This window comes from Scyliorhinus torazame, chromosome 19 (assembly GCF_047496885.1).
Source record: "Scyliorhinus torazame isolate Kashiwa2021f chromosome 19, sScyTor2.1, whole genome shotgun sequence".
Classification (NCBI taxonomy): Eukaryota; Metazoa; Chordata; class Chondrichthyes; order Carcharhiniformes; family Scyliorhinidae; genus Scyliorhinus; species Scyliorhinus torazame.
The window spans coordinates 140,455,330-140,468,535 of NC_092725.1; the positions used below are offsets into that span (position 1 = coordinate 140,455,330).

The 13,206-nt window shown below is 44.6% G+C and overlaps 1 protein-coding gene across 5 annotated transcripts in view; it reads right to left on the minus strand.

Annotated features, from left to right (window-relative positions):
* The window catches only part of LOC140396561 (coiled-coil domain-containing protein 91-like), a 266,598-nt gene that overhangs the window by 63,546 nt on the left and 189,846 nt on the right, over positions 1-13,206 (minus strand). For all 5 annotated transcript variants that reach the window (XM_072485328.1, XM_072485327.1, XM_072485326.1 and 2 more), the window contains 2 exons: positions 8,683-8,775; positions 8,530-8,598 (listed from right to left, as the gene is read on the minus strand). In XM_072485328.1, coding sequence (XP_072341429.1) covers positions 8,530-8,598; positions 8,683-8,775 — 162 coding nt within the window. The remainder of the gene's footprint in view (positions 1-8,529; positions 8,599-8,682; positions 8,776-13,206) is intronic.

The following is a 13,206-nucleotide window of genomic DNA, read 5'->3' on the forward strand; positions in this document are numbered from 1 at the left end:
ATGTATATTTTCTTTTTGTACAATGATAACAGCCATCTAGTTTTGTTAAATATTTTTCGTTTATTTTTCTGTTATGTAAAAATTCTGGTTGAATAAAGCTTTAATAAAAACAATTAAAAATTCACTGTGATGCCCATCAAAAACCCACTAACATTTTGCTACTCACTCCTGTATTGTTTTCTTCTTTCTTAACTGCGCAAATAATATCAGGCTGGTAGAATGAATATGATAGGGCGGCATGGTGGTTAGCACTGCTGCCTCACAGCTCCAGAGACCCGGGTTCAATTCCAGCCTCGGGTCACTGTCTGTGCGGAGTTTGCACTTTCTCCCCGTGTCTGCGAGGGTTTCCTCCGGGTGCTCCGGTTTCCTCCCACAGTCCAAAGAGGTGCAGGTTAGACGGATTGACCATGCTAAATTGCCCCTTGGTGTCCAAAAGGTTACGTGGGGTTACTGGGTTTAAGGGATAAGGGGAGGCGTGGAATTAAGTAGGGTGCTCTTTCAGTGGCTAGGTGCTGTAGCCATCTGGGATGGCCACGTCCCGATTACAAAATGGACACTTTGCAAAGAATACAGGGAAAATTGGACAATACCGAAAAAGCAAGCAGTTGCAAGGTCTGTCTGTTGATTAGATCTGTAGCTCTCAGACAAGACCGGTATTGCAGAGCCATTTACATACTAATGAGCCATCCCCGGGAACAAAAGGCAACATTTCGGTAAACAATGCTAAAACAGACACCCCGGCGCCAGAGGAGACTAAAACAAAGCAAACCAACGGCCACCTAGGACCACACCCAGCAACCAGGGAACCCACCTCCCTATTGGAGGAAAATCGATAGGAACGATTGGGAAACGGCCCAATTAATTGGGGCCAAGTTCAAGGCCCGCCCAAAAGCACGCAAATCCCTTTTGGGTATAAAAAGGATTCCCCAAGAGAGAATCGCTCTCTTGGCCTTGGCTCGCAGCGAGGAGAGACGTGCTGTGGTAGTATGCATTAGGGGTCATGTGGGACTGTGAAGCCGTGATGTCATTGGCTGACAGATCCCGGGTCCTGGTTGGCTGTTGACCTCTAGCTCCGCCCTGAAGGCGGAGTATAAGAACCTGGAGTTCTCCCCCGCAGGCCAGTCAGCTACTGAACTGCGGGGAACAAGTCACGCTTAATAAAGCCTCATCGACTTCATCTCACGTGAGTCTTTGTGCGCTACACGTGCCAAAGCTGCTCCAGACCAAGTAAGTTCCAAGTCAACGCACACTACGAGATAGACGCTCTTAGTTGCTATCCTGTAAACAGCTCAACCCAGCAGCCTCAGAACCGAGTAACAGCCATTGTTCCTCTGACTGAGTGGGCGCCCGAAGCTAAGTATAGGCTTTTAGCAGCAGTGATAGTTTAGGTTGTAGAGTTTTATGCATGAGTAGATTTGACTGTGTGTAAATAAATGAGCATTGATTTTGAACTTACTAACTGGTGTATCGAGTCTTTGATCAGTATTCGGTTTTGAACCTTGTAGCGGTATCGAAAGATACCTGCCGACTCTTGAGCAAATGTAATTAAACAGAGCCAAATTAAGAGAGAACACAATTAGCAACATTTACTGGTGACATCTGACCGGACTCGACTTAGAAGTGGCCTAACCACTCCGAGAGAACCCAAATTTGAATTGAGAATCCAATTGGAAACAGAAAAACCACAAGTGTAAGAACAATACTGATCAAGCCTCCGAGATTCGGAAGTGTGTTAATGCATGCGTACTAACAGGGATATAAGGTAAACCTGGGAGATTTTGTTGCGTAAAACTGTCGGAAGCTTTGTAGGCCGGAAAATAGCGTAAGCCGTACACTTGTTTACATCACCGCTTTATCACCCCCTGTTCCAAATTCAGTAGAGAACCTAGATAGAGAAAATGGCAATGAAGGCAATGGAACGCCTTATGAACCCCCAGGAATTCGAGGTTGCAGCGACCAGTAGAGTAGGACAGTGTCCCGTTTGGGAAGATGAGATCAGGAAATATCTCAAAGGGAAAGGATGGCCCCTTTGGAGTGAATTCTGCACCAATGACGAAAAGGTCCCGGGAGTATAGGACATACTTGGTGGGAGAATCTGTCAGAGATACACAAGAAGAGCTTGGGGAAAGCTCGCAAACCGATGGCAATCGTGTCCTGTTTGGCACAATTGCGAGGCACAGAGGAGATCGTTAGGATGCTCCATAGAGAGATAGAGGAGAGAGGCAAAAGTAGTGAGGTAGACGTGAGCGAAGTAGAGAAGGAGAATAGAGATTTGAGAGAGCAGTTAGCAGCAAGGGACAGAGAGGTGGATGATGACAAGAGGGCACACCAGTCTTGTCTCCCGCATTAGAGTAGTTTCCAAACGCAATATGATAAGGCCTACCAGGACACGCAATGTGCGGTCTTGGTAAGAGAAGAGACCGAGCAACAAGTTGAGAAATTGCAGAAGCAGTGCAATGATTTGAAAGCAGCCCTACGAGCCCACTCCATACTTCCACGACGGAACAAAGACAGAGCTCCGTAGACTACGCAAAGTGCCAGAAGCAAATTGCAGAATTGCAATCTCTGCTTTCCATTCAAAATGGGTTTCAAAGCACATTTGGACTCCAACTAGATCAGGAAAACGGCCCCAATTGGCAGGAATTGAACGAGACTGCCCATAGATACGTACATGGGACATGTACGCAGGAAAAACCCCAGAAAGGAAAGCGCACAACTCCCAACCGAACAGGCAGAACACACCCCCATGAACCCTGTAACCACACACTGCAGGGCCACAGCAGGAGACGCAGATTTCCTTTACACAACCCCTTTAACCGCGACCCAATTACAGGACGCGTGTGGAAAAATTACACCGTTCCTTCCCACATCAGACCCCCACCAATTTTTCGCGAAAGTCAAACAACAGGCAACCATGTACGGCCTGGACGGAAAGGAACAAGTGAAGCTCAGTTTTAAGCCTCGACCCTTCAGTCATGGCAGCCCTTCCCGACCCACAGAATGTAGGAGGAGGCACACTCCAAGAGATGCACACAGCGATCCTTGATGCGATCGGCTATAACAAAGGAGACCCCGTAGAAGGCCTAAACAAGTGTAGGCAAAAGAAAACAGAGCACCCCACAGCGTTTGCTGGACGCTTGTGGATACACTTCCCAGCAGTTTTCGGAGAGTTAGCCCGCACCCATTTGTCCCCAGATAATATGGCCAAATGGACTCGAATCCTAGTCTCTCACGCGACAGATGCAGGACAGAAAGTTTGCGCAAATTACGGCCCCTCAGACGATGCCCACAATTAAAAATGGGTTTTGAAAAGGTTGTCCCGCACTTGGGACCAATCAGTCCAAGACAAAACCGCATTTATAAAACCCGATGAAGAGCAGGCAGACATGAATCCAGAACCCCGCATGGGTAAACGAGGGCAGGAACAGCCCACGACAGCCTAAATCTCAGGAATGCTACAATTGTGGACAGTTAGGACATTACGCATGAGAATGTCAAGCCCCCCTGTAACAGCAATGGAATTAGCCCACCAATGCCCCCCGAACCACAACAACACCAACAGCCCCGACCCCCCACCAGGGAACCATGCCCAAGGGAGCAATACCCCAGAGAGCCTGCTCCACCTCACGTGCCCTAGGGGTCATGTTACAACTGTGGGCAGCCAGGACACTTTGCACGAGACTGCAGGAGACCCCCACCACCAGCTAGACTCGCCCCCAGATATGAAAGAGAACACCACCCACAGCAGCTACAAGGTCGCAGCTGCCCTATGCAAACTGTGAACGCTTACCCACCACTTCTCATGGCAGCGTTACCTCAGCAATGCCACTTCATTTTTGTTTCGCTCCTCCTTCCCCTCTTCTTCGGTCACACTACACGCCCTCCATATGCTAGTTACACCCCAGTCCAAATGTGATTTATGATGTCCTGTATTCTGATGGAACCTGCACCATGTTTGTTGTATGTTTGTTCGTTTAATGTACATGTTAAATGTTGTTTGTGAATTTCAGTTTTCATGGCCCCATGCCACCACTCTTCTAACGCCCACTGGCAGTTAATGGAACAAGTTAGTCCCCAGACAACCGTTCAGAGGAACTACTTTGTCAACAGAAACCAGTTCAGAGGGACTAGTTTGTCAACAGAAACCAGTTTAGAGGTTCAAGTTTGTCAGCAGACAACAAGGCAACCCCCACGATGACCACATTCTTACCCGTTCTTGCCGGTTGCTCAGGCAGTGGAGAAACGGCATTGGTCCCCGCCCTGCCTGAGGACCCCCCCTCTGGTCAGCTACGCTTGAGTCGGGCACATAAGGCATTGATCACCGTCCTAACCGGGGATTCCACCCATTTCTTACCCGCCGCGGCCCATACGCACCCCATTTTGGCACTTTCACTTCAAAATTCTTTTGTTTGGTTTTGGCAACCCTTAGGTTGCTTCCGTATGCTATTTGCATCCTCAAACACTAGGATGGTAGATCACACAGGCTGCGAGACAGCTCGCACTATGTCAGTATTTTTCACGGATGTCTTGTCCCAAATATTTGGTTTATAAAAAAAAAATGAAGGAGTCACAGATTGGCAACAAAGGACAGACAGTCAGACATACGCGATCTTAAGCAAGATAATAACAGATATTATGCTTGTGTTCACAGTACTCCGGAACCTCAGGAACCCCAGAGGAAGACAAAGAAGAAGACAGAAAGACGAAGACAACCTCCATCTTGTTCACCTGAATCTTAGCGGGATCCCTTCAGTTGCGCGCGGACGCTACCCCCCTGACCCCTACCACACAAGCCGTGAATGATTCCCACCCCTGCAATACACAGAACCCCGAGATAGTTAGCCCCGCGACAGCTAACAATACCCCGACCTGATATGATAAGTTTATCACCTGGTACTCACTATCGTATGTAGTAGAAGCCCTCTTAGTACTGGCGATACTTTGCAGTCAGAGTCAGGGAATGTCGAAAGAGAGCCTACCGCTCTCGCACCCCGGTATACAGGATTAGGTCCCCTATTTTCGCATTTCACCAAACCCCTTGACATGAATTAAAGTGCATCCGTTTTCTCTTTATGTATTCTGTTAAATAAAGAAATGTAAACCTCTGTGCCTGACTGCCAGGCCAGAGAAATTTGTGTGCTGCTATTTTGTACATTTAAAATGTTGTAGATTATTTTTGATTGTTTGAGTGAGGATAGTTATTGAGGACAGTTAGAGGTTCCAGTTTTTTTCTTATTTTTCTGGAATGCATGCATTAATGTCATAGCGCCCCGTAGAGTTTTATAATAATGTATGTATTTAAAATGATTTAGGTAAAATTGTGTTTCATAGGAAAGGGCAGAGTAGAGCCTGATTATGGGTGCCCCGTTTAGTCAGAGAACGAAGACGACGCAGTAATGTGATCCTTCACGCTTCGTGTTGAGGATCACAAGGGGGGTGTGTAGCCATCTGGGATGGCCACGTCCCGATTACAAAATGGACACTTTGCAAAGAATGCAGGAAAAATTGGACAATACCGAAAAAGCAAGCAGGTGCAAGGTCTTTCTGTTGATTAGAGCTGTAGCTCTCAGACAAGACCGGTACTGCAGAACCATCTACATACTAATGAGCCATAAGCTCATCTTGCCATAAGCAAGAGGGTAGCCAGGGAAAGGGTTGGCTCACTGAAGGATAGGCAAGTGAATCTATTTGTGGAGCCAGAGGAAATGGGCGAGGTACTAAATAAATACTTTGCATCAGTATTCACCAAAGAGAAGGAATTGGTGGATGTTGAGTCTAGAGGAGGGTGTGTAGATAGCCTGGGTCACATTGAGATCCAAAAAGACGAGGTGTTGGGCGTCTTGAAAAATATTAAGGTAGACAAGTCCCCAGGGCCTGATGGGATCTACCCCAGAATACTGAAGGAGGCTAGAGAGGAAATTGCTGAGGCCTTGACAGAAATCTTTGGATCCTCACTGTCTTCAGGGGGTGTCCCGGAGGATTGGAGAATAGCCAACGTTGTTCCTCTGTTTAAGAAGGGTAGCAAGGATAATCCAGGGAACTACAGGCCGGTGAGCCTTACGTCAGTGGTTGGGAAATTACTGGAGAGAATTCTTCGAGACAGGATCTACTCCCATTTGGAAGAAAATGGATGTATTAGTGAGAGGCAGCATGGTTTTGTGAAGGGTGGTCGTGTCTCACTAACTTGATTTCAAAGAGGTCACAAAGATGATTGATGCAGGTAGGGCAGTGGATGTTGTCTATGTGGACTTCAGTAAGGCCTTTTGACAAGGTCCCTCATGGTAGACTAGTACAAAAGGTGAAGTTACACGGGATCAGGAGTGAGGTGGCAAGGTGGATACAGAACTGGCTAGGTCATAGAAGGCAGAGAGTAGCAATGGAAGGATGCTTTTCTAATTGGAGTGACTCGTGGTGTTGCGCAGGGATCAGTGCTGGGACCTTTGCTGTTTGTAGTATATATAAATGATTTGGAGGGAAATGTAACTGGTCTGATTAGTAAGTTTGCAGACGACACAAAGGTTGGTGGAATTGCAGATAGCCATGAGGACTGTCAGAGGATACAGCAGGATTTAGATTGTTTGGAGACTTGGGCGAAGAGATAGCAGATGGAGTTTAATCCGGACAAATGTGAGGTAATGCATTTTGGAAGGTCTAATGCAGGTAGGGAATATACAGTGAATGGCACAACCCTCAGGAGTATTGAAAGGCAGAGATATCTAGGTGTACAGGTCCACAGGTCACTGAAAGGGGCAACACAGGTGGAGAAGGTAGTCAAGAAGGCATACGGCATGTTTGCCTTCATTGGCCGGGGCATTGAGTATAAGAATTGGCAAGTCATGTTGCAGCTATATAGAACCTTAGTTAGGCCACACTTGGGAGTATAATGTTCAATTCTGGTTGCCACACTACCAGAAGGATGTAGAGGCTTTTGAGAGGGTGCAGAAGAGATTTACCAGAATGTTGCCAGGTATGGAGGGCATTAGCTACGAGGAGCGGTTGAATAAACTCTGTTTGTTCTCACTGGAACGACGGAGGTTGAGGGGCGACCTGATAGAGGTCTACAAAATTATGAGGGGCATAGACAGAGTGGGTAGTCAGAGACTTTTCCCCAGGGTAGAGGGGTCAATTACTAGGGGGCATAGGTTTAAGCTGCGAGGGGCAAGGTTTAGAGTAGATGTTCGAGGCACGTTTTTTACACAGAGGATAGTGGGTGCCTGGAACTCGCTGCCGGAGGCGGTGGTGGAAGCAGGGATGATAGTGACATTTAAGGGGCATCTTGACAAATACATGATAAGGATGGGAATGGAGGGATACGGACCCAGGAAGTGTAGAAGATTGTAGTTTAGTCGGACAGCATGGTCGGCACGGGATTGGAGGGCCGAAGGGCCGGTTCCTGTGCTGTACTTTTCTTTGTTCTTTGTATCCCCGGGAACAAAAGGCAACATTTAGGTAAACAATGCTAAAACAGACACCCCGGCGCCAGAGGAGACTAAAACAAAGCAAACCAACGGCCACCTAGGACCACGCCCAGCAACCAGGGAACCCACCTCCCTATTGGAGGAAAATCGATAGGAACGATTGGGAAACGGCCCAATTAATTGGGGCCAAGTTCAAGGCCCGCCCAAAAGCACGCAAATCCCTTTTGGGTATAAAAAGGATTCCCCGAGAATCGCACTCTTGGCCTTGGCTCTCAGTGAGAGAGAGACGTGCCAAAGCTGCTGCAGACCAAGTAAGTTCCAAGTCATCGCACGCTACGAGATAGACGCTCTTAGTTGCTATCCTGTAAACAGCTCAACCCAGCAGCTTCAGAACCGAGCAACGGCCATTGTTTCTCTGACTGAGTGGGCACCCAAAGCTAAGTATAGGCTTTAGTAATAGTGATAGTTTAAGTTGTAGAGTTTTATGCATGAGTATATTTGACTGTGTGTATAAATAAATGAGCATTGATTTTGAACTTACTAACTGGTGTATCGAGTCTTTGATCAGTATTCGGTTTTGAACCTTGTGGCGGTATCGAAAGATACCTGGGGACTCTTGAGCAAACATAATTAAACAGAGTCAAATTAAGTGAGAACAGAATGAGCAACAGTGCAGACTCGATGGGCCGAATGGCCTCCTTCTGCGCTGTAAATTCTATGATTCTCTGTAAATTCTATGATAGTTACTGGTTGTTCATAGTATTTTTAATTTAAATCTATATATTCATGTCGTATGAAAACTCCATATGGTGATTTTGAAGGGTCTAACTGCATATTAGCTCATTCGCAACAGAATTATTTAAAAATATGCAACAGAATTATTTTAAAATATGTAACAGATAGTGGGTAGGAAAGCCAAAGCATTAGCTTAAGTCATTGTTTTTGGAAGTTTGTCTCTCGCTGATTGCAGTAAAATTCTTCATCAGATCACATTGCCACTCATTATTGCAATGCAAATGAAAGATGACAAGCAAAGGCAAAATGTCAGCACCTCTTATTTAAAAAGGAAAACATGGACGCAGAAATTCTGGTAAGCGAGATTGCAAAATACCTTTACAACTTTTCCCATTGCCTCTGTGCTCCGTCGCCTTTCTTCAGCAACACATCTTTCTAATGCGTCCTGTAAATAATTCAGCAAATGTTCAGATATGTGCCATCAACAATATCAAAAAAGGATTATTTTATAAAATGAGTGAAAATTCACCTTATGCTGTTTTTTTTGTTCCTCCAAAGCTTCCTTAATCTTCTCTTGCAATACACTTTTTTCTTTCTCCAGTAAGTCAAGCAGTCGCTCATGCTGGAAGATCATACAGTTGACAGCATCAGCAGCAAATCACGTAGCATGTGATTTTTCCGACATAAAGCAATAAATAATTACCTTAAATTGCAAAAAGATGCGATTACTGATTTTAATTCTTGCACGCCTGGGCACCATTGGCACCGTTGCCAGGCCAGTTCCCACCCATCTCAGGCAAGACGACAATGGAAAGCAGCTTTCCAGAAAATCTGGCAGTCGATGTGTGCAAGAGAATTCTGGATGGGTCACGTTGGAGGGGCTGCACGATTTTCCTTTGGGGATGGGAGGAACACTCTTGTTCTTCCCAGTCCTACAAAGCAAAGTGAAAAATATTTGGGCCTCTTCATATTTACAGCAAATCCAGTCTCTCTCCAGCTGGGTGGGAAAGCAGCACGGTTTTCTCACTCAGGCCGAAGGGAAAGTTGCGAAAAAGACCCATTTAATAATAATAATAAAAATATTAATCCTTATTAGATCACAAGTAGGCTTACATTAACACTGCAATGTAGTTACTGTGAAAATCCCCAAGTCACCACACTCCACCGCCTATTTGGGTACACAGAGGGAGAATTCTGAATGTCCAAATTACCTAACAGCAAGGCTTTCGGGACTTGTGGGATGAAACCGGAGCACCCGGAGGAAACTGGAGCAGACACGGGAAGAACGTGCAGACTCCGCGACCAAGCCGGGAATCGAACCCGGGTCCCTGGCACTGTGAAGCAACAGTGCTCACCACTGTGCTACCCATTTACTCCAATCTGCATATTTAGGAAGAATTCTGTCAGCTTTGGACAGGCAGCAGATCCGCCAATCCACAAGCACAAATAAAGATTTTGGGCAGGGGGATTCAGTCAACTATCTGGCTGCTGGTTGGAAAGGCTATTAGCACCCCATTAACTTTAGAATAGAATATATTTAGTAGCATTTTTCTCCCTTTAAACATGCTTAATGAATATATGAAAATACAATTAATATTTACCATATATTGCAGCTTTAACAGAGTTTAACAAATTTATGGACTTAATTGCCTCCTTCAAATCTACTTGCACTGTAAAAATGCAAGATATTACGGTGTTAATGGACACCATGGTGCAGAAATAAATTTGATTCATGATAGGAGAGTTAAAGCAGAACGTTCAGCTTTAAAGGGCCATTCGCCATCCTGACTTTTAATTTTTTTAACGTAATGGTTATGACAGTATGAAGCCTTCTCCTTTAGGGTTTAAGTTGGATGGCAAACAAGTCACACACCCTGAAACGTACGCTGTTAAAGTGTGCATGAAGCTCAAATATATCCATGAATTTAAAAGAATTTCACATCAGAGCTGAATGTTTGTATTTAGCCTGCCGCTTGAGAAAGCAGAAAATATTTTGAAGTAGTTTTTGTTTTATCATGTGCAAATAGGTGATTGTATTTATTGCGTAGCTTTGACACATCATGTGGATGCTCCAGAGAAACACACACATGCCTTCTGGTTGTTTTTGGATGGTCACTCCAAGCAGTCTGTACATAGTTCTGAACTGGAAATTCAATAGCAGTATTAACAGAGGATTTGTATTGTTATCCATCCGTTCTTAGGCAGGTATCACTGTGAAGCAATGAATCTCAAAACGCAAGTAAAAGCACTATTATCAGGGATCTGAAAAAGTTAAAAAGGAAGCAAGGGTTATTCTGTGATTTCCTTCTTTCTCCCATCCCTCTTGCTTTCCTCTCCAATCTCCTTGCCAAACTCTCGCCAAAGCTGGTTCCCCCATCAAGACGAAGCATAACAGCAACCCGGCTAAAAGTAACAGGAGGCAGGATTTTAAAACGATGGAGTGGAGAGTGAAATCGAAATTAAGAGCTAACTTCGTATGAAAGATTGTTGGCTAGTGGAATAAGCTGCCACCTGCTGCTTAGAATGCAGAACATGTCGATCACCACAAGAAACAGTTTCGTCGATTTTCTACTACATGACTATTGGGGGTGGAAGTTCTCATTTGTATTGACGATCTGAAGCATGCATTATGCAAACTAGCAAAAAATCTGCACCATTGAAATAGATGATAGGACAGGCATAGACAAGATGGTTAAATGTTCTAACTGAGTATGAGCCCGTGGTGAATCTTCTACTCTGTTAGACAATTATTCCAATAAGATAATATTTTTGCCTATTTTATTGAATAATTAAAATTGCTCAAAACATGCAGAGTGCCTAAAAATAATTTATGGTCATTCATTAATATAGAATAAACTGCCTGTTAATTGGAACGTAGGAACAGGCGTAGGCCATTCAGCCCCTCAAGCCTGTCCCGCCATTCAGCGAGATCATGGGAAACCTGTGGCCTAATTCCATATGCCTGCCCTTGGCCCATATCCCTTAATACCGCTGCATTACAAAAATGTATCTTATCTTAGATTTAAAGTTAACAACTGACCTTGCATCAATTGCCTTTTGTGGAGGAGAGTTCCAAACCACTACCATCCTTTATGTGTAGAGGTGCTTCCTAAAATCTCTCCTGAATGGTCTGGCTCTAATTTCTAGACTATGTCCCCTAGTTCTAGAATCTCCAACCTGTGGAAACAGTTTATCTTTATCTATCCTGTCTTTCTTGTTAAAATATTGAAGACTTTGATCAGACCATCCCTTAACCTTATAAATTCTAGAGAAAACGGGTTTAATTTCTATAATCTCTCCTCATAACTTAACCCCTGAAGTTTAGATATCATTCTTGTAACCTATGTTGCACTCCCTCCAAGGCCAAAATATCCTTCTGAAAATGTGGTGCTCAGATTAGCTCTCAGTACTCCAAGTGGGGTCTAACCAGGGTTTTGTAAAGCTGCTGCATAACCTTTACGTACTGATACTCCAGTTCTCCAGATATAAAGGCCTGCATTCCATTCGGCTTCTGCACTTGTTGGTGGAATTTTAAAGGTCTATGCATCTGAACCCCTGAGTCTCTTTAGATATCCACTGAATTTAGCTTAATACCATCTAGAAAGTATCCTAATCCATCCTTTTTTGGTCCAAAATGAATAGCCTCTCACTTGCTTACACTGAAATCCATCGGGCATGTTTTTGTCCATTCACCTAGTCTATCAATATCTCTTTGTAATTTTATGCTGTCATCAACACTGTTTCCAATGACACCCATCATTGTGTCATAAGCAAATCTGGATAGATGACTTTCTATGGTATTAGCCAAGTAATTAATGAATGAGAAAAATTGAGGCCCAAACACAGATGCCTGTTGGACACCACGAGTCACATCCTGCCAATTTTAGTACCTACCCATTAACCCTACTTTCTGTCGCCTGCCACTCAACCACTTTCCCAGCCATGTCAGTAATTTGCCCTTAATTTCACGAGCTTCTACCTGAATTAACAATCTTTAATGTGGAAATTTATCAAATGCCTGCTGGAAGTCCACATAAATAAACATCCATAGCTAATATTGTAATATTCTAGTAAACGGATAGCTACTCATAATGGGTATAGAGAGACTTAAGTATCTCGTGTGTCTCTTTTCATTCACACGATTCAGTGTCCTTACATTAACCCTACGCATTGCTTTTTTTCCAGCTCAAATGTATGACCTCAGTGTGCAATGTACATTGTAACTGATACCCTATCTGCCCATTCCACTGACCTATGTTTCCTCATGTATTTTACAGGGCTTCTCACTATTTGCCAGACCATTTTCTCCACTACCGAGGCAGGTAGCTAGAGTCAGGAAATTTTCCAAATCAGCAGATCCACCTCAGTAGCAGATGTCCCATCAGACCCAATACAGGAGGGGCTGGTGCACGATAGAGTCAGGCCCGCCGCTCTTGGAAACAGATCAGAGGCCCCATGGGTTGGCCAAGTGCCGAAGCAGGTGCCCAAAAGGCTCGCCGTGGCTCTCTGGGACTTTGTCCCTGTTCTGTTAAAATTTTGGCCTTCTATCCCTCAACCCTCACAACCAAACCCATTCCCCATGCCCCTCACCCACCCCCATGGTCCCGGTAACTACCAACTTAATTCCTACCCATCCAGTACCCTTGGGCCCTTACACCCTCAATGTCAACTCACACAGTCTTCACAATGGGCAGGTCTCAGAAACTATAGTGAGATGAAATAAAGACCTAAAATTGTAATAAAGCCTTCATTATATTGAAACACTCCCATTCAGGAAAGCCAATTCAACACTTTTAATTTTCAATGGTTAATCTCTTATAAATATAAACTTCTATTCATAACCCAACATCAACCATAGATAACCCTTTAAATTAAATAAATAATCTTTATTGTCACAAGTAGGCTTACATTAACACTGCAATGAAGTTACTGTGAAAAACCCCTAGTTGCCACATTTCGGCACCTGTCGGGTACACAGAGGGAGAATTCAGAATTCTCAGCTGGTACGGGAATTGAACCCACGCTGCTGGCCTTGTTCTGCAACACAAACCAG